Source organism: Sturnira hondurensis, unplaced genomic scaffold, assembly GCF_014824575.4.
Source record: "Sturnira hondurensis isolate 20B ecotype Veracruz unplaced genomic scaffold, ASM1482457v3 Scaffold0014436, whole genome shotgun sequence".
In the NCBI taxonomy this organism is placed as follows: domain Eukaryota; kingdom Metazoa; phylum Chordata; class Mammalia; order Chiroptera; family Phyllostomidae; genus Sturnira; species Sturnira hondurensis.
Genome location: NW_028087067.1, coordinates 2,269,053 through 2,287,351, shown reverse-complemented (window position 1 = coordinate 2,287,351; position 18,299 = coordinate 2,269,053). Strand labels below are relative to the sequence as shown.

Here is an 18,299-nt window from a genome sequence, read left to right as displayed (position 1 = left end):
TCGACTTACGGAACAATACCCAGACTCAGGGTCATGACCCCTGGGCTCCAGCGCCCTCGGGGTTAACCAGCAGCCCGGCCAGCCCACTTCCTTCGCTATCCGTTCGGGATGTGCAGTTTCCCAGCCCCTCAGCACGGGTACCCCTGATGCGAAGCCCAAAGCCAGGGACAGGACAAGGAGTCAGATCCTATTTATTTGTGTGCACAAACGGGAAGCACGGGCGAGGCGTGAAGGGTCACCTCCTGGATGTGCTTCTGAACAAGAACAGTCCAGTTTTATCTGTGCAAAGTCTCAACGACAAAGGTGCCTCCTGCTGGCACCGGAGCGGCAGTTGCATGCATGTGTGTCTGTGTGTGCACCTGTGTGGGGGCCTGTGTGTGCCTGCATGTGCACACATGCAAACACACCAGTGCATGCTCGTGTGCACATGTGCATGTCTGCGTGTGTATGCACACGAGTGTGCACGTGTGCACCCAGGGCACCAGAGCTGAGTGAGGCAGAGCAGACGGCTCCCTGGTTGGGTGTCTGCTGAGGGCATCCCAGGATGCACCCCCTACAGCCTGGCCTGGACTTCTTCGTCCAGCTGACGGAAGTGCCACCATGATTTGAGCTCCAGTGACCCTGCTCCCTGGGAGGCTGCTGTTGGCATGAGCTCCCAGGCCGGGTCTACCGTGGTTCCATATGGGACGCTGGCACCTGGCCCCCTGGCCTCAGGCTCTCCCTGTCTGCCCTGCAGGGCACCAGCGGCTGTCTGCGACCAGCCTGCTCGTCTGCCATGGCTTACTGATGGTTGGCACCAGCCTGGGACTTGTGGTGGCCCTGCCTGTCCCTCGTTTGCAGGGCATCCCCAAGGTGACAGGTAAGGAGACGTCTCCTGGCCTATGACCTGGGACCTCATTGAGCTCCTTGGCGTGGGTCCTGTTTCTGTCTGAGCAGTTACTTAAAATGATTTAAATTAGTAACACTTTTCATCTACTGTAAAGATTACATCTATTAATTTGAACAACCTTTTGTTTTCCTATTTCATAGTGTCATAGGGTATATACTGAAACTTACGGCACAATAGAAGATACAGGGTTACCACGGCATATGTCATAGTGTGTAACCGTTTGTGTTCCCTAGTTTTTCTCTGCCTTGGTGTCCCCATTTCTGTGAGTGGCCCAGGGAGAGTGGTTCGCCTTTCTTGTTCCCTGTCGGTTTCTGTGATCAGACATGGGCTGGAAGCAGAGACCACCGGTCCTGTGTTTCAGACCACCCTCACGAAAGCTTTGTTCGCGTTAACTACAATCCATGAGAGCATAACCCGGTCGCCATTTTTGCGTTAGCTGTCACTCGTGTGTCAGGGTTCTTGGCAGGATTTTTGGCAGTGGTTTGAGAGGCAGGTGGGCCGCCCAGTCCACCCCTGCCCGCTGCACCCGGCAACGCTGAGCCTTTCCCCCACAGGGAGGGGCATGGTCTCCTACCATGCACACAATGGGCCTGTCAAGTTCCTGGTTGCGGCCACCGCTGCCCCCACGGCAGACAAGGACAAGCCCAGGGACAGCCCACCCCCCGGCACAGACCCCCAGGATGAAGACCAGAAGGAAGTGGCCCCCAGCGAGGGGGCCAGGCCCTGCCTGAGCCTGGGCAGCCCCGACGCCGTGTGGCTGGGGGCTTCACCAGGCTGTGCGATGCACAGTGGTGAGCTGTCCTCGTCCTCCGGGTCTCTGGAGCACAGGCCTGAGGACAGTGTCGTCTGTGACCTCCTGTGGCATCCCAGCACCAGGCCAGGCCCCAGGCGGCGAGCCAGGACGGCGCGGGCCAGCTCGGTGCTAGTGGCGTGCGGGGGCCAGGGCCACCGGCGGGTGGGCAGGAGGGCCCGGCAGCCGCGGCCGGAGGAGCCAGCCTCCTCCATCATGGTGTGGCAGATCCCCCTGCTCCACGTGTGACGGCCAGGTGACGGCCACAGCTGTGTTGACCAGGGACCACTCTGCAGTCTTTGGGGAAGAAATGTGCAATACCGTGATGACGGCGCCCTCTGTCCGTACGTCCTTCTCTTCATGCAGAGAACTGGGTGACACTCCCCAAGAAGGTGGGACATGGTGATGCCCGAGTGGCCAGGGGCCTGGCCGCCGCAGCCCTACCCCCGGCCCTGGCGCTCAGGGAGTCTGCAAGCCACAGACGTGCGGGGCAGTGGAGTGCGGCCCGAGGTGCAGGGCTTTGTCAGCAGTTCTCCAAGTACCTTCCTACGCAGGTTCCCTACTCGTATTTATATCTATGCCTTTCAGTTCCAGGGTGGCGTTCCCGACGGCGAGGGAAGTGGGTAACACGGGGCCCGGCCTGGGGTGTCACTCGCTTTCTGACGTGACGTGAGCTGGGTTCCCCAAAGCGGCGTAGTGAGCGTATTGTATATCTTAACAAAGTAGTATTTTTATACTGCATTTTCTATTAAAAATTAACAGTTAATATTCTAGTCAACCTATTATATTTCATAAATGATGTTGGCTTTGAACCAAAACGCCCAGTGCCTGCCCACAGTCAGGCTCTAGCATCGACGCCAAATGTCCCCCCTTCGAGTGGGCGTGCGTCCCCGTCTTGTGGGCGAGGCGCAGACAGTCGTGGCCCAATCTTCGGTGCCCTCGTCAGCACCTGTTCGCCTGAAACGCTGCCTGTTCTGTGGCGCTGGCCGCGGGGTGCGGGCCCTGCCCCTGCTGCCGAGGTCCAGCTGCAGACGTCGTGGTGGGTGGTGAGTCCCCAGGTGCAGCTCACTCCACGTGGGCTCGGCTGCCTGGGTTCTATGCGCCCAATGACCGAAACGTGATCTCTGTGTCCATTCGCCAGAAACCTGTTTCTTCTTAGCACTTTACGGATGACTAAACACGCTAATTCTGAGACTTCGCCAAATACTTTCAAGGTGCCTATGTTGTTCTGTGTGACGGACCCCCCCCCCCCACGCCGCCCCAGACTGCTAGCTGCTGTCCTCCTGCACAAATAAAATCTTTCTGTTTGAAAACGCAGCGTCCTGGGTTGCCATTTCCTCCTACGAAGCACAGAGGGGTGGCTCTGTCCTGGAGAGCAGCGAGGGGTGGCCTCCGGTCCTTTCAGGGCCAGCGTCACCATCGCTGGTTTGGGGGTGTCACTCCGGGCGGAGCCAGACCCGGGGCTAGGACGAGTGCTGGGGGATTGGAGTGGGGGCCGGGGCTTCAGAGACGCGTGCCCTCTGCCCCACAGTCACTGTGGCTTCAGGAGGGGGGCCAGTTGAATGTGGAGCACAGACAGGTCTTCGGACGGAGCCGGTGACGTCCGTCTTCACTGCCGGGCGAAGCCGCAGACCCTGAGGTGCCTTCGTTTAGTCCGAGGGGCCGGGAGGTGCCAGTCTTCACTGATTTCTCAAGTGACAGATTCCTGAGAATCAGGAACTCACTCCACTGATGCGAGCACTTGCCTCTGTGCTCTGTAAGGACCTGTGGCCGGGAGCAGCGGACCGTTGCTGCGTCACACACATGCGTGTGGAAGCCCCGCCGAGCCCCGGGCCCCCCGCAGCATCACCCTCTGGGCGGCCAAACCGCTTCCTTCCCACCGCAGTGAGAGCGCGGGACTGCGGCATTCAGTGTGCCTTCGACGGAGGAGCCCAGGGTTGGTGTTGCTGGGCCCCGTCCTGCCCTGGGGCCCTCAGACTCAGCAGGGCCCAGGTCCGAGTGGGGTCCACACGGGCGCCGGCCCCGCCCGCCGTCCCAGGCTCGAGCACCTGCAGGTGGGGTCAGCACCCAGCGTCCCAGCAGCAGCCTGGACAGGTGATGTCAAAGCCACAGCCGTGGGTGAGTCTGGGGCAGCACTGTGGGCTGAGTGTGCCCCCAGGTTCACGTGTTCCACCCTGACCCCCAAGGCCATGGTGCCAGGAGGTGGAGCCACAGGAGGGGTTGAGGTCCTGCAGGTGAAGGCCCCCTGAATGGCGTCAACGTCCCTACTACAAGACCCCCCCGCCATGGGATGTCACAGGAAACCCTCCCCAGACACCCAGTCCGCTGGCCTTGGTCTGGACCTCCAGCCTCCAAGGAGTTGAGGCGGGGCTTCCACCCCCACGGTCACCACAGCTCCCTGCCCCATCAGAGTCCAGGGACCTCACAGGTGGGCGACCTCCGGGTGTGATCTGGACCTGCTTCAGGAGGCTGGACCTGTCCTTAGGAGCCCAGGGCCCAGGAGTGGAAGCGTTCTGTCAATGCCGGACGCTCATCAGGCGTCCAACAGGGCAGGTTATCGGGGGGCGGGGGGGCAGTGTGGAGGTCTCGGTGGTGGCCCTGCTCTCTCCTTTCAAGTCTGAGAGGGCCCGGAGGAAGAGGCGTGGACAGTGGGGTGACCGCGCTAGGACAGTTTCCAGGGACTTGCTGCGTGAGCGGGAGCACCCATTGGGGCACACAACACTTCTGGCTCCTGCTCAGAAGCCACCCCTCCCATACCCGTGCACGCACGCATGCACACACACACACACACCAGGCACCCCGCCTCTCCCTGCAGGGCCGTGTGGACAATGTTTATTGGGGTGGAAAAGGCAGGAGACAGCTGGCAGGGCTCAGGCCTGGCTGTGCTTTGCTCCCTGGGACCGGCGCCAACACGCGGGGGAAGAATTAACCCTTTCGCAGCAGGTCAGAGGGTGAGCCAGGTGCCACTGCCGTGTTCTTCTGGTGAGAACCTGCAGCGCGGGCAGGAAGCAGGCACATGGAACCCGTCACCTGCACCCTGAGGGTGACCGTGTGTCCCCCGCACCCCTCCCTCTCTGGGCAGCCCCCGCCCGCTCCCAGCCGGCCCCCCGTCCCACTGTAGCACGGTGAGGACAGTAGGCATGCTGTGCTCAGACCGCCGCCTTGTGGGAACGCTTACCCCATCCCCCCATTTCACGGAAGGGGGCACGGGCTGGGCGTCTGGCCCACAGTGACTCTGTCAGGGAGCGGGGACGCTGGGAGCAGGGGCTTATGTCCCATGGTGGCCCCAGGCCGGTGGCCGCTGGTGAGCTGGTGAGAGGAGCGCTGCCCATGCGTGATGGTGCCAGCCCAAGGACTGCAGCCGGCCCATGCTCGTCGGCACAACCTGCCAGAATCAGGGTGACAAGCTGGGGCTGTGGGGAAGGAGGGCTGAGGCGTGGACCCCGCCGTGCTGGCACTGGGGGCTCGGCCAGGGCTGCATAATCGAGCGGTCTGGAGCCCGGCCAGCGGCTAAAGCAGACACACAGAAAGTGCTCTCAGGAATCAGGATGTCGTATAAGACAGAGCTTTTCCTCAGGGTCAATCCGAACCTCAGAGACGAGGGGGCACGCAGCCCAGTGGTTTGCAGGCTGGAAATGTGGGGCCAGACAGCGCACCCCTGAGGTTCTGGGGGGATCCTGTAATCCTGCTGCGAGGAGACCCCTGTGGGCAGGTCGGCGCCAGGCCTGGCCAGGCTGCCACCTTCTGTCCCTGCAGGCTGTTCAGTGACCGCGGTGGCACCTGTGTGGACGGGCGGCAGAGGACCTGCTGGGCGTGGGCGGGTAAGTACCAGGACTCCTCTAAAAATAACGGCTTGCTCTTTTCTTTATTTTTATTTTTGTTTTTATTTTTTTTGGTGCTAACAGATGGCATCCTGCTCTGTCTTTAGCTCAGTTGTCAACCTTGCAGTGTCCCTCCCCCCAGGGAACAGTTACAATGTTTGGGGACGTGTTGGTTGTCACAGCTAGTGAGTACCAGGAGCTGATAGTGTGGGGGCCGGGGATGGGGACGGGGGTGGCCCCCTGCAGCCCACGGGGCAGGGACACCACTTGTCCCCAGGGAGGGAGGACCCATGCGTGTCCCCCACCCCACCCCGTGACAGGCCCGGTGCTGCAGCCCCCGGCGTGAGCCCAATGTGCCTGAAGCCCGCAGGTGGCCAGTGTGGTGGCCACACCGCCATTCAATTTGAATGTAAACTGTCGTGTGCCTGTCATGAAATGGGGACACAGGCGTGAGCCGGGGCTGCCTGGTGCGTCTCCCCCCAGACTCAAGGTCACACTCGGCCTGGAGGGAGGACATGGCACCGGGTCCTCTGGCACGCTGGGTGCAGGCACACCCAGCGTTCCTTATCGCTGCACAGAGGCCCTCAGCAGAGCCCCACTGGGGACAGGCTCCACGGGACCCACAGGGCCTGTGGCTGAGCCTCCTCTCCTCACCTGTGGGTCAGGAGTGGGCTGGTCGGGACCAGAGCGCAGGGGTGGCAGGAGGTGCAGACGGAATCATGTCGGGGGAGACCTTTGCGTGTGCCAGACAGGCCACCGTGTTCACAAGGCGCTGCGGTGACCTGTGGGCCCTGCTTCCTGCCGGCCTGTCTCCCCCAGGCCCAGTGCTCCCGGCGGGGTCCCTACGACGACCCCGTAACCTCCTGCCTCCTGTGGACGCCGGTGGTAGGCTCAGGGCCGCGGTGCTGCCTCTCTGCAGCAGCTCGGTGCTGGGAAAACAGCTTTGTCTTCCCGACGATTTCACAAGGCTGTCATTTGTGTAGCAATTCACTCTGGGGACTGAAAGTAAGAAAAGCGTTAACTGAGCATCAGAACAGGTGTTCTGAAGGCCCTGCTTCCTCAGAAAAGACGCACAGTGGTCGAGTCAGGTGGCTGGGGCTGCCGTGACGATGGCCCAGGGCGGGCCCAGGGGCTTCCGAGAGCTGGGCGGGTTCCCTCTCTCTCAGTCCCGGGTGCTGGCTGGGCCCCGCCCCTCTGCCCCCTGCAGGCTCCCGGGACTCCTCACCACTGGGGCTGCCACTCTTTGCCAGCGTCTCTGCTGTCCCTGCTTGTGGCCATGTCACCATAGCCTGTCTCCATGGTCACGGGCGTGTGTGTGCCCGGCTCCCTCTTCTTACACAGGTCACCCTGAATTAGGGTGATGAAGGGCCCTTATTTAGTGTATCCTTTTGGGAATTTGCTATTTAAACCTAGCTACGAAAACAGTTGAAATGCCTTGAAAAACACAGCCACGCCTCGGTACTCGACGGCTCCAGACCTCGCCCTACCTCATACTCATTGCATTTTGATGAGAAAAACACGTTTCAGCTCCTGGCGCTTGCTCGGGACTCGTCACACTTGCTAGAACTTGTGTGAGTCACACTGCCGCCCCGCGCGGGGAAAGGCTTCACCACGTGCCTCTCGCTCGCCGCTCATTGGTTTCAACACTCCCCATGCGTGCTGAACAAATTCACGATGAGTACTGAGGTACCACTTTAGTTTAAAGACGATTAACTTTTTGAAAAAAATAAAAAATATATTTTAAAAGATTTTATTTATGTGTTTTTAGAGAGGGGAAGAGAGGGAGAAAGAGAGGGAGAGAAACATCAATGTGTGGTTGCCTCTCCTGCGCCCCCTACTGGGGACCTGGCCCGAAACCCAGGCATGTGCCCTGACTGGGAATCGAACCGGCAACTCTCTGGTCCTCAGGTCTGCACTTAATCCGCTGAGCCACACCAGCCAGGGCTGAAAACTATTAACTTTTTATTTTTATTTCTTTTCAAAGAAGGTTTGTCAGGATTGACACCGGTAAACCCGAGAGCCACGTGGTGGCCTTAGGTTTACTCCTGTGACAAGCATGTGCAGCCTCCAGGTCACTTCCCTCGGCTGAAGGCAGGTGTGCAGCTGACATTTGTCCACAGAGGACACGGGGTGGGATAACTGGAGGCGGTGGGCAGGCGGTCCGGGCAGGCGGTCCACGCAGCCGTATGCCGACTGACTCCACAAACAGTGAGCCGGCCTGTGCTGCCTCTCAGCACTGGCCCGGGCTTCTGGCCAGAAGGTGGCTCTCTGTTCTCCTATTCAGACCAGGGCCGCGGGGCCTCCCTTGCACTCGGGGGCCGCCTAGAGTGACAGTGGGGTCTCAGAGGAGCAGAGAGCTCTCCTGGCATGAGGCTCTTGGCCAAGGGCTTCTCAGACATTCGGGACAACTCGGACATGAGGAAAGATCTCCAGGATACTCAGGAAGCAGCTCACAGGAGGCAAGGGCACCCCGAGTTCATCAGCGCCAGAGGGGGGAGCCTCGGAGGGCCGCGCTGTGGGGACGATGGCCTTCCCTCCACGCAGAAAGGGCTGAAGTTCTCCGTGCAACCGTGAATGCTGTTCCGACGCCAGCTCGAAGATAGCTAATTAATTTTTCATGCCAAGAGACTACAAGTACTTTGTAGCAATTGGATCCATTCCTGACAGCTACTGGAGTTTAATTGCTGCTTTTTGGAAGGCCGGGGGAGCGCACAGGAACTCACGGGGACTACTGAAAGCTTCGGGGAAGCTATCCAGTACTCAGTGTTGGACGCACAGGAAGACCCGCCAGGCTCAGAACCAGGGACTGTGGCTGACTGGCCACCTTCTTCCTGTGCGTCCACGCCCGGGATGTGCACATAAAATCTGAAATCTGTGTTTGGAGGTGAAAACGCTTTCCACCCGTCCCTCGGGGGGCAGAGACAGGACCAGCCCGGCCCCCTGTATCACCCTGCCCCAGGGCTGGGGTCCTCGGCCCTCAGTGCAGCACTCCCACCATCTGGGCCCCACGGGGAGGGGGCCCCACACCCCCATTCATAGAAGAGGGCGGTGGGGCACGGAGAGGTTAAGGGTCCAAAGTGCACAAGACTTGGGAATGGTGACACTGGTCTTTGAATTGGAATCCTGTCTGTCGGATTCCAAAGTGGGTGTTCTCCCCGCCTCCCTGCAGCCTCCAGGCAGGGCTCGGGGTCCCAAGACCTGGGACGGGCCACTGGACTGCCACACTTGGGGGCGGTCACCGCCACACTAGGACAACCCTGTGAGCGTGTGTGTTTTCCGGGCCAGGTTTGCACACTCTGTGTGTGTGTGTGTGTGTGTGTGTGTGTGTATTCGTTTTCAAGTTGGCAGGGAATTGAACTAGTAAAACATGGCTACTCATGAATACTGCTGAAGCAGCTGTTATTGAACTCTTAGGTCTGACCCTTCACCTTGACATGGCTGCCCCCCCGGACTCCAGGTCCCTGTGCCTCCCCTGGGCTCCTGAAGCCATGGACACTCCTCTGTGGCTCCCACAGCCCACGCCGGCACACAGCACACTCAACCACGGAACCTCTGTTGTCCGAAGCCAATGGGGCTTCCTGCTCTCCTCACCAACCGGATGGAGTAGGGGTCCAGGTTACTTCATGCAGTTTTTCATTCCGTCGGCAAATACTTACTGAGAACCTAGACTATGGCAAGCAACGCAAACCCAGTGGGAAGAAGAGTTAACTGTGACATTTCCCTGGATCGGATCGCAGAGTGGTGGAGAAGACAGGCCTGGCCAGGCCAGGCCGGCACCAAGACTGGGGACAGCTGAGGGGCCTTGGCGGCTCACCCGCTGAGGGGGGTGGGACTCCAGATGCAGCGGGAGGCGGTGGGTCCACCCAAAGTTGCTCTTGAAAAGAAACGGGAGGTGGGGCAGGGGGTGGAGGCATGGCTGGGAAATGGCTTCGAACACCACCCAGACCCCTTTAAGTCACCGTTGTGGGTGACCTAGCCCCAGGCAGGCTCCGGTGAAGGTCGCAGACACTCTGAAAAGGCCTCAGGAGATTCCGAAACACTTGGGGGGAGATGAAACAGTCTAAACATGGAGCACGAGAGGAAATACCTCAGCCCCTGAGGGTGCCTTTGTGCTCGAGTGACCTGGTCGCCATATATAGGCAGGGGCACGCAGAAGCGGCTACAGGTGTCCCTGTGGGACAGACTTGCAGGCCGCGCCTGTTACGATACATCTATTGACTCAGAAGAACGTCACCCGCAACAGTAACCCCGCTCTAGCCCCCCCCAGCCCGCATGCACCCCAACAAGTGCACAGTTTCTGTCCCCTGGGACCCAGACGCTATGTAAAGGACTCTGCTCGACAGCTGAACGAACATGGCCGTGAGGCTGTTCTCAGGACACGTGGGACCCCGCCAGGAGTGTCAAAAGCAGAACCTAAGAAAAGAGAGAGTCAAGGCTCCGACTCCGCCCCCGGGAGTCTACGGAAATCCGATTACTATGTGGGACGCAACGTTTAAGAACTGCGTTTGTCATCAGGGGTTCCGCCGTAGACCTGGACCCCGGGGATCCCTGTCAGGGAGCCGGGTCTCTGCCCACGCGCAGGTGTGCGGGGCCTGCTCCTCCCGCCACCGGGTCCGAGGGGACACGGTTGCCCCTGGGGACTGTCGGAGTGGAGGCTGCGTTTCCAGGACCAAGTTCCAACGTACGGTCCATTTTCTTTTTCATTCTGGAATCTGTGAGGACGTGGGCAACAGGTTTCTAATCTCTGACTATGCCAACAGCGCATCGTCCATCCCTGGTTTTATGAAACCACATAAACCGTGAGCTCCCTTACTTCACGTTTAGTGGCGCGCAGGGGTGGGCTGCCGGGGCATAGAAGAGCAAAGCCTTGGGCAGGGACGTTCTGCCCTCCGCGGGTGGGGGCTCACGTGCTCCGTTGGTAAGGGGAGCAGGTGTGCGGGGTGATGCGCCGCCTGCGGGCGCGCTCCCTCCTCAAGCCCCCTTCCTGCCGGGCCTCAGCGTCCACCTCCGGGCCACCCCTCCCGGCCCGGCCCCCGCCCCCGGCCCGCGCCGGCGCGCTCCACCCGGAGCCGCCCCCCGCGCAGCCTCGCGCTCCTCCCAGCGGCTGGGCCTCGGCGCGCGCGGGTGAGTGCGGGGTCCACTGTGGTCGCTTCCCGGGGGCGGGGGCGCCGGGGGCTGGGAAGGTGCGCGGACCGGGGCGCTCGTACAGGTGCGGAGCGGAGGCCTGCGCGCTCGCGCACGCGCACCGGAGACCCCAGTGCTGCGTCCCCAGCTCAGGCGAGACGCTGGGCGGCGAGGTAGGAGGTAGGGGTGGCCACGGGGGAAGGCCGGGGCGAAAGGCCCCGGAACCCGAGGACAGGGGAGCGGGGGCGTAGGAGGGTTGGGGTGGCGAGGGGGAGTCAGGGAGCACCGATGGGGGTGGGGGCCGCCCAGAAAGGGAGGCGGCAGGGGTGGCTGTGCGCGCGTGGGGGGCGGTGAGGGGGTGCGTGGACCTCCGTCCTGGACAACCGCGAGGTCCTGCAGCGCGCTCGCGCTCAGGCGCGCTCCCCGCAGGGATAGCCAGCCCGCAGGCGTGCGAGGGGGGCAGGAGCCTCCGCGGCGACCGCCTCTGAGGGCAGCGCCGCGGCCACCAGCTGTCCCACCACTGATCCCATGTCACCGCGCCCGGCCCATCTGAGCGCAGCCTGGTGGAGCCGCCCCGCGCCCCACCGGGCGTTCCCAGGGCGGCGGCCGGACCCCGTTTGTGGCCGGCGGGCCGATGCTGTGCCCGCTCTGCTCGGGATGCCCGGGCCCGGCCCGTGGTCGTCCATCGGGCCACGGAAGTGGGGGTGAGAGGCCCCTCCCGGACCTGGGCGACGTTTGGAGTCCAGGCGGAGGCCCGGCTGTGTGCCCGCGGGCACCGCAGGGGCTCTCCGCCCCCGGCCCCCAGGATCCGGCCCCTGCTTCGTCAGCTGATGCCCCGGATTACTCGGGGCTCCTGCAAACGGAAAGCTTTGTTTTCGGGGAGCCTTTGCCCCACCGACCGCGTGGATGGCCCGTGGCGGTGCCGTAGCGCGTGTGCACGTGCCTGACGTCACGGTGGTACGGGGTGGGGAGGTGGGGAGGTGGGGAGGTGGGGCGGGGGCAAGAGGAGCGGTGTTGAAACAGCCCGAGAGTGGCCAGCTCGGCGTCACCGCGCGAGACTCTGGAGCGCAGTTCAGAGGCGTTTCTGCAGCTGCTCCTCAGCCTGCCCCGGCCCCACGCGCGGGGTGGGGAGATTGGCGGGGGCGCAGGGGAGAGCCTGCTCCGCGGTCAGGGCGGGGTGACCTGGGGTTCCTCACTCAGGCGTGACCCCAGAATCTGGAAGATTAAATAAGGGAGGTTTTAAAAATTAACCACCTCTGGGTCCTGGCCGGGCTGCTCAGTGGGTTAGAGCGCCCTCCAGGTACCCCAGCTTTGCGGGTTCAACCTCCGGTCAGGGCACGAACAAGAGTCAACCAATGACGCATCAGTAAGTGGAACAACAAATCCGTGTTCTGTCTCCCACCCCCTCCCTTCCTCTCTCTCTTTCTCTAATCAATAATAAAACAATTCATCACCTCCGTAGCTTCCTACACAGCCACCCTCTGGGTGTCCACCCTCCCCCATATCTGTTCTAAGGAAAAAGAACAAACCAATGTGATAAGGGGCCTAGTCCACCACAGGAGGTGACCTCCAGACTGTGAATTCCTGCCCCTCCGTCCCTGCCCCCCACCCCCAGCACTGAGGGCTGAAGGGTTCCCTCTGCTCTGTCTCGTTAAGGGGCAATCACTCGGCCTCTGATTGGGATCCCGGATGGGTGCCGCGTGGCTCTGAGCCTTCCCCCCAGCTATCGGTGTCCTGATACTAGAGTCCCCCTTCAGGAGCCGTAGAGGGGCGCCAGGGACAGCACAGGGGCTGCATGTCCCTGGTACTTGGCGTTCTGCTCATAACTGGGCAGCTGCCTGCACGAGGCGGGAAGTCCTTTGAGCATGTACTGTTCATGGATCGGCAACTGTGAGAAGGTGCCGAGTGAAAGCCAGCCGAAGGGCTTCGTGCGCGGTCCTGACGGCAGCCTGGGGCTCAGGGGGAAGAAAACGGAGATACAGACGCCTGTCTTTGGCTACAGCCGAGCCGGAGCCGTCCCCAGGGTGCCTGCCAGTGGCCCGCCTGCCTCCCTGCGCTCTGCGTTCCCAGGGGGGTCCTGCCTCCACAGCACCTGGCCTGTCACTGGGAGGAGGGAGGCATCTGGGAAGGGGGTGACTTCACTCCTGAGCACCTCGCCCCACAGCCCTGTGGCTTCTGTGCCACCCCCCCGCCCCGTTTCCGTGTGAGAAGCCAGCTGTCATTGTCAACAGGGCGGCTGGGCACAGCGTGGAGCTGGCAGAGCACTCAGGGTGTCTTTGTCCCCACACGGGAACAGAGGCTCCGCGCACCGTGGACGCCTCCGCGCCCGACGAGCTCCGCTGTTCGCTAAATGCCAACAGCTGCTCTGTGCTCACAGCTGAGCGGGAAGCTGCCGTGACTCAGGCAGCGGTGCCCACGCCCCTCCGCTCTGTGGCCCGGCCGCCGGTGGGCTGGAGTGGGCGGCAGATCAGGACCCAGCCTGGCCCTCCTGAAAGCACTCCTGCCCCTGGTGACCTGGGGGCGGCTGCCCTTCTCTGGAGTTGAAGGGATCGCTGTCTCCTCTGTGGCCTTGGTTCACCGAGACCAGGCTAAAGCGTGGCGCTGGCACCCCGCACTGCTGCAGAAGGCCTGACCGGGAGGACTGACTTGGAGAATAAAACAGGCGCTTTGAGGAGCTCGCCTTTGCCAGCAACCCAGCCTCTGCTGGTGAGGAGGTCACCGTGAAACGAACCGAAGTCCATGCGGTTCTGATGGCTGAACACCAGTCTCCTCCCATCACAGTCACCCATCACTGACCGAGTGCCCACTGCCTCGGTCAGGCGCAGTCCCGGGGCCCCGGGGCCCGGTGAGACAGCCAGTGCCAGCCCTCACAGCTTCAGCTCTGACAAGGTGAAGGGTGTTGACGTGGAATCCAGTGAATTCACAGGGCATGGCCAACCAAGACGAGGCTCTGGAGACCTGGAGGATGAGGAGGGGTACGGTGTGGGGACAGTCCCGGAAGGAGCACTTGCAGAGGTCCTGGAGAGCGGACCGGGGCCAGGCAGCAGCCCTGGCTTCGTTTTTATTCCTAGTTGTCGTGGTTCTTTCATGGAGACCAGTGCAGCTGTGTGTGCCAGGGGGTGAAGGGTTACGTAGGACGTGCGGTCATTTTGCAGGACCGAGGCCTCGTCACGCTGAATGGTGTAGACACGCTGTCTCGTGAGCGGGTGGCCCTCACAGTGCCACTGTCCGACGCTGTTGTCACCACTTCACCCGCAAGTCTTGGAGCCGCGAGACACCTCCGAGTGGACGGCCCCAAGCTTGCTGCCTTTATGCCCAGTCCCTCTCGGCTGCTGTCAGGGCTGCGGCCGTCGCCCTGCTTCCACGTCACTCCTGCCCCTCGATCGGGTCCTCGAACCGGACTCAGAGTGGCATTCACAGACACAAATCTGACGGTGGACCGTGGGCTGCCGAGGGCTCCCCGTTGACATAGGAGAGTGCCCCTGAGACCTTGGCAGCAGCAGGAGCCTGGCCTGGTGAGCAGCTGCCCCACAACCCACACACCGCAGACGGAAGGTCTGCGGTCCCCAAACGCGTGTGTGGAAGCCCAGCCCCCACCAGATGCAGTGTAGGAGGTGGCCTTGGGAGGCAAGTGGTGTTGGGGTGGCCCGGTGCTCTTACGAAAGACACCCCTCTCCCTGCCCTCCCCGGGCGGTCATGGTGAGCCCCGGCCAGACCCGGGTTCTGCTGACACCCAGGTGCTGGCCGTCCAGGCTCCAGAGCTGAGATGTAATGAGTGTGTTCCTGCGGCGCGAGGCTGCCTGCACCACTCAGACCGGTTGGAACAGTGATGTGCGGGTCTGTGGGCAGAGTGGGGCTGGGAGCGGGTGGGGAGTGTGCATCTCGGTCTGTGCCTCTGAGGTGCCTGAGGCTTGTCCGAGGTCGCTGCTGGGCGGCCCAGACACCCGCACTCCCCCCGCGTCTCTGTCTCCCTGGGGTCCCTGCGTTGGGTGAGCCAAGCAGCCTCAGGGCCACTAGGCCTCTTCCCCGGGGAGGCCGAGCTTCCTTCCTAACTCAACTTAGAAGTCACACTGTCCTGTGACTTGCAGCCGCGTGCCTGTGGCTCCCAAGGGCAGGGGCCTGGGTGCCACTCTCAGTGGACAAGTGTCCCTGTCACAGTGAGCAGGCCCTGCAGAGCAGGAAGTGCCCTGGTGGCCTTTGGGGGTGGCCTGCTTCGGTCCGTCCCGGATGCCCTGGGCCTGGGCCCCTGGGCTCCCTGCCCCCTCCCCCACCCTGCTGTGGCCTGAGTCTCCATGCCAGGTCCAGCGTCTCATCTTTGGAATTGGGTCTGGGTGCGAGTGACTGGTGGGCATCGGTCCCTGGGTTTGGTTGCCTGGAAGTGAAGACCCGTTCACCGAGGAGGGACAGCACCTGCCCAGCCACCCAGCACGCAGTGATGGGCAGTGCGGGCAGCCGCCACGGAGCCATGTGTTAGAGCCAGGAGGACATGCGTGTTGGTGCACAGAGAGGGTGTTCACGCTACAGAACTGGCCCCTGTGGCTGTGGGAGCTGGCAACGCCCGGCAGTGCGCCCCCTGCAGGGCCAGCGCAGCAGCTGCAGCCTGAAGGCGCAGTCCCTGCTCCTGGGGGCCCACCCGCTGCTTTCCTCTTTCACCCATGAGGTCCCCCCACCCCTGCCCCACATCCTGCAGGGTGATTTGCTTAGTTCCAACTTCATGTTACTCTCAGGTAAAACACACTGTCCCTCCCCATGTAGCCCGGCGTTTGACCGAGGACCTGTCAGCCCAGGTGACACAGGAGCTGAACCAGCCCCACCGTCCTGTCTGCTTGGCCCGAGGCAGCCCTGAGGTGCGGGCAGCCCAGGGCTGCGGTTCCCGGAACGCGTGGGTTCTAGTCCAGGGAGCGATTCTTCACTGCTCTTGGCTCCGTCCTCGGTGTCCTGGCTCTCTTCTCTGAGTCATCACACTCCCCCCCCCCCCATCCCCAGGACAGTCCGGGCCCAGAGGCCTGCTTTCATTTCCCGTGGCGTCTGTCTCACTCGGCCCCAGCTGGCAGGCTGTGGCTCTCAGATGGTCTTCACACTGGGGTGTCCGTGGGTCTGTCAGGGTCCTGCCAGGGGACAACGGCCCCGCCTACACGGCTTGGGGCCATGGGGCCATGAGTTCTGTCTGCGTCTCAGATGCAAACTCTTTCTACTTCGAGTACCTGCGTTCTCACTCCAGGGCCTTGCTGGGCCTCCTGAGTGACCTTGCTCTGAGGTGTGACGGTGCCCCCGCCTGTCACCTGGGCTCCAAACACCTGTCTGGTTTGACAGCCTGGGAGGCGGGGAAGGAGGACAGTTTGATTTCAGACCCAGCGAGGCCTGGTCCCTTTATTTCTCCTTTGTCCCGTGAAAATGGGGGTTTCCTTGCTCGGCTGCTTTCTCTGTCATTTTGTTGTCACTGGGGGACAGATGGCCAGATCCCCCTGGAAGCCTGGGATCTCGCAGGTGAAGAGAGGCCAGGCTGGCTGACCTGGCCGGAGTCACGTCCCCACACACAGCGCTCCTCCCTGAGTGGCCAGCAGCCAGCTGTTACCTGCTTCCCGGTCTCGAATGTGGTCGTTTCACCAACCAAGAAACCTCTGAGCCCCAAGCTCTACACAGCCTCTCAGAACTCAACTGGAAGAGGTCTGAGGTCCGGTGAACGAGGCGTGACAGCCTGCTCGACAGGTTTTCACGGCTTGCTGTCCAGCTGGACGTCCCCTTAATCCCAGTCCTGCACTTCCCAGCCCTCCAGCTGGTGACAGAGGTGGCTGGGCGAGGGGGTGGCACAGAGACCGTCAGAGCCCTGGTGCAGCGGACCACACAGTCTGGGGTTCATGTCCTGTCCCCGTAGCCGGGGCCCTCGGGCTGGAGTCCAGCAGTGACAGAGGCCACAGCTCCCCCAGGACGCAGCGCCCTAGAGCATTCTCCATTGCAATGTGCCCCCCGTTACGTCCACGGGTGGGGGCTGCACGGGGTCCAGCAGGAGTGGACAGGGTGCCTCCGCGGGAGTTCCCACCACATTTCCAGCCACGAGACACGTGAACAAAAGGGGCCAGAGCCCGCTGGGCAGTGCAGTCACTGTGGCGTAGAAGTGGACGGGTGTCGGGTGGGGACGTGTGCGTGTGTCTGGGTGCATACGTGCTTCACGGAAGATCTGGTGTTAGCACCACAGGGCACCACTTCTCCTTCCAGGCAGCGTCACCCTCCAGGGGAACGTGGCAGCCGCGGTGGGAAGGTCCTGGTCACTGCCCCTGCCTTGGTGTCCCGTGGGTGCCGGCCTGCAGGCGGTTCCTGGGCTGTGGCTCTGGCACTTTCTAATGAGTCACAGCAAACAGAGAATGGGAAGTTGAAAAATACCGTGTTTTCGGAGGCCTAAGGCCTTCTGTGTTGTGCAGAAGCGCGAGAAGGAGAGCCGAGGAAGGGCCGTTCCCCCATTTTATTTCGGATGTGCAGCGTCGTGAGCAGTTGGGGAAGGCAGGTGAGCGGATCTTCGTCTGTGCCTGGCTCTCCCGGTGGGTGACTCGGCTGAGTCCTTGGGACCGTGCCAGCGAGCTGCGCGTACAGAACCTCCGCAGGCTTCCGGCTGGTCATCGCATTCCGGCGCTGGGGGCCCGTGCTCTCCACCCTCTCCGGATGCGGCCACCAGGGAGCTGAGGTAGCATCACGGGGCAGCAGGGCAGCGGGGCAGCGGCAGCAGCTGAGTAAACAGCCTGTCCTGTCCCCTCAGCAGCTGCTCAGCATCCTCCCCTGCCTCCAGGGGCCCTGGGGCTCCGGTCACTCGCGGCAGTTCCCACGGTGCCTCCCTGGTCCTGGGACCCCGCCTCCCACGTCGAGAATGTGCCACAGAGACAACTCCTTAACGGCGTCGGGAGGGACAGAGGGGACGCTGCATGTCGCGTGTCTGAGAATAACCAGAGAGGGGTTTTCACTAACACTGTGGCAGGAAGAGCTGGGCAAGCACACGCACACGCACACACACGGGCACACGTGGGCACGCACATGCCTGGCTCAGGCATCAGGTCACAGTATGGAGTAGGATGAACTGGGAATCGGCAGGCAGTGCGAGTGGGTAAGCGCCGTCTGGTCCCCTTTGACAGGCAGACGCATCTCCTGGGCGACCCCTGAGCCTGAGGTCTCTTGCCCGTTCCTTGTTCCTCCCAACGCTGGGGCCTGAGACCCCTGAGCCCCGCCAGGCTACCCAGTCTCCACGGAGGCTCGCTGTTCACCTGCAGGTCCTCACAGCTGCCTTCCCAGTACTTCTGGGTTTGGGGCGGCTTTTTTTTTTTTTGGTTTGGTTTAGCTTTTCTTTTGCTGCACAAGAGCTTCTCAGAGGCTCTCCACACACGTGAGTCCAAAAACAAGCAGGTCAGGTGTCTCCAGAGCTGCAGGGACCCGCCCCTGCACCTGCCTCCAAGTCTTCACCTGCCTGCAAATGTTTGTCTGACCGGAGGTGCTATAAGGGCTGGGAGAGAATGCAGGGCCAGGGCCACAGGGTCATAAAACGGCGAGATTACCAGGGTGGGCTGTGCTCTTCACTCACGTTCTTAGTTTTCTGTTGAGTGCCTTTCATCAGGGTGAAAATGGGAGACTGGACAGTTGCCTGCTTTGACCCACAGACTTGGTCACTGCCCACAGCCGAGCCTGGTGCGTT

At 62.1% G+C, this 18,299-nt stretch overlaps 1 protein-coding gene across 6 annotated transcripts in view; it reads left to right on the top strand.

Annotated features, from left to right (window-relative positions):
* ARHGEF10 (Rho guanine nucleotide exchange factor 10) overlaps positions 1-2,992 on the top strand; it is a 45,005-nt gene extending 42,013 nt beyond the window's left edge. For all 6 annotated transcript variants that reach the window (XM_037063377.1, XM_037063379.1, XM_037063378.1 and 3 more), the window contains 2 exons: positions 737-859; positions 1,444-2,992. In XM_037063377.1, coding sequence (XP_036919272.1) covers positions 737-859; positions 1,444-1,928 — 608 coding nt within the window. In that variant the 3' untranslated portion in view covers positions 1,929-2,992. The remainder of the gene's footprint in view (positions 1-736; positions 860-1,443) is intronic.
* Positions 2,993-18,299: the final 15,307 nt, after the last annotated feature.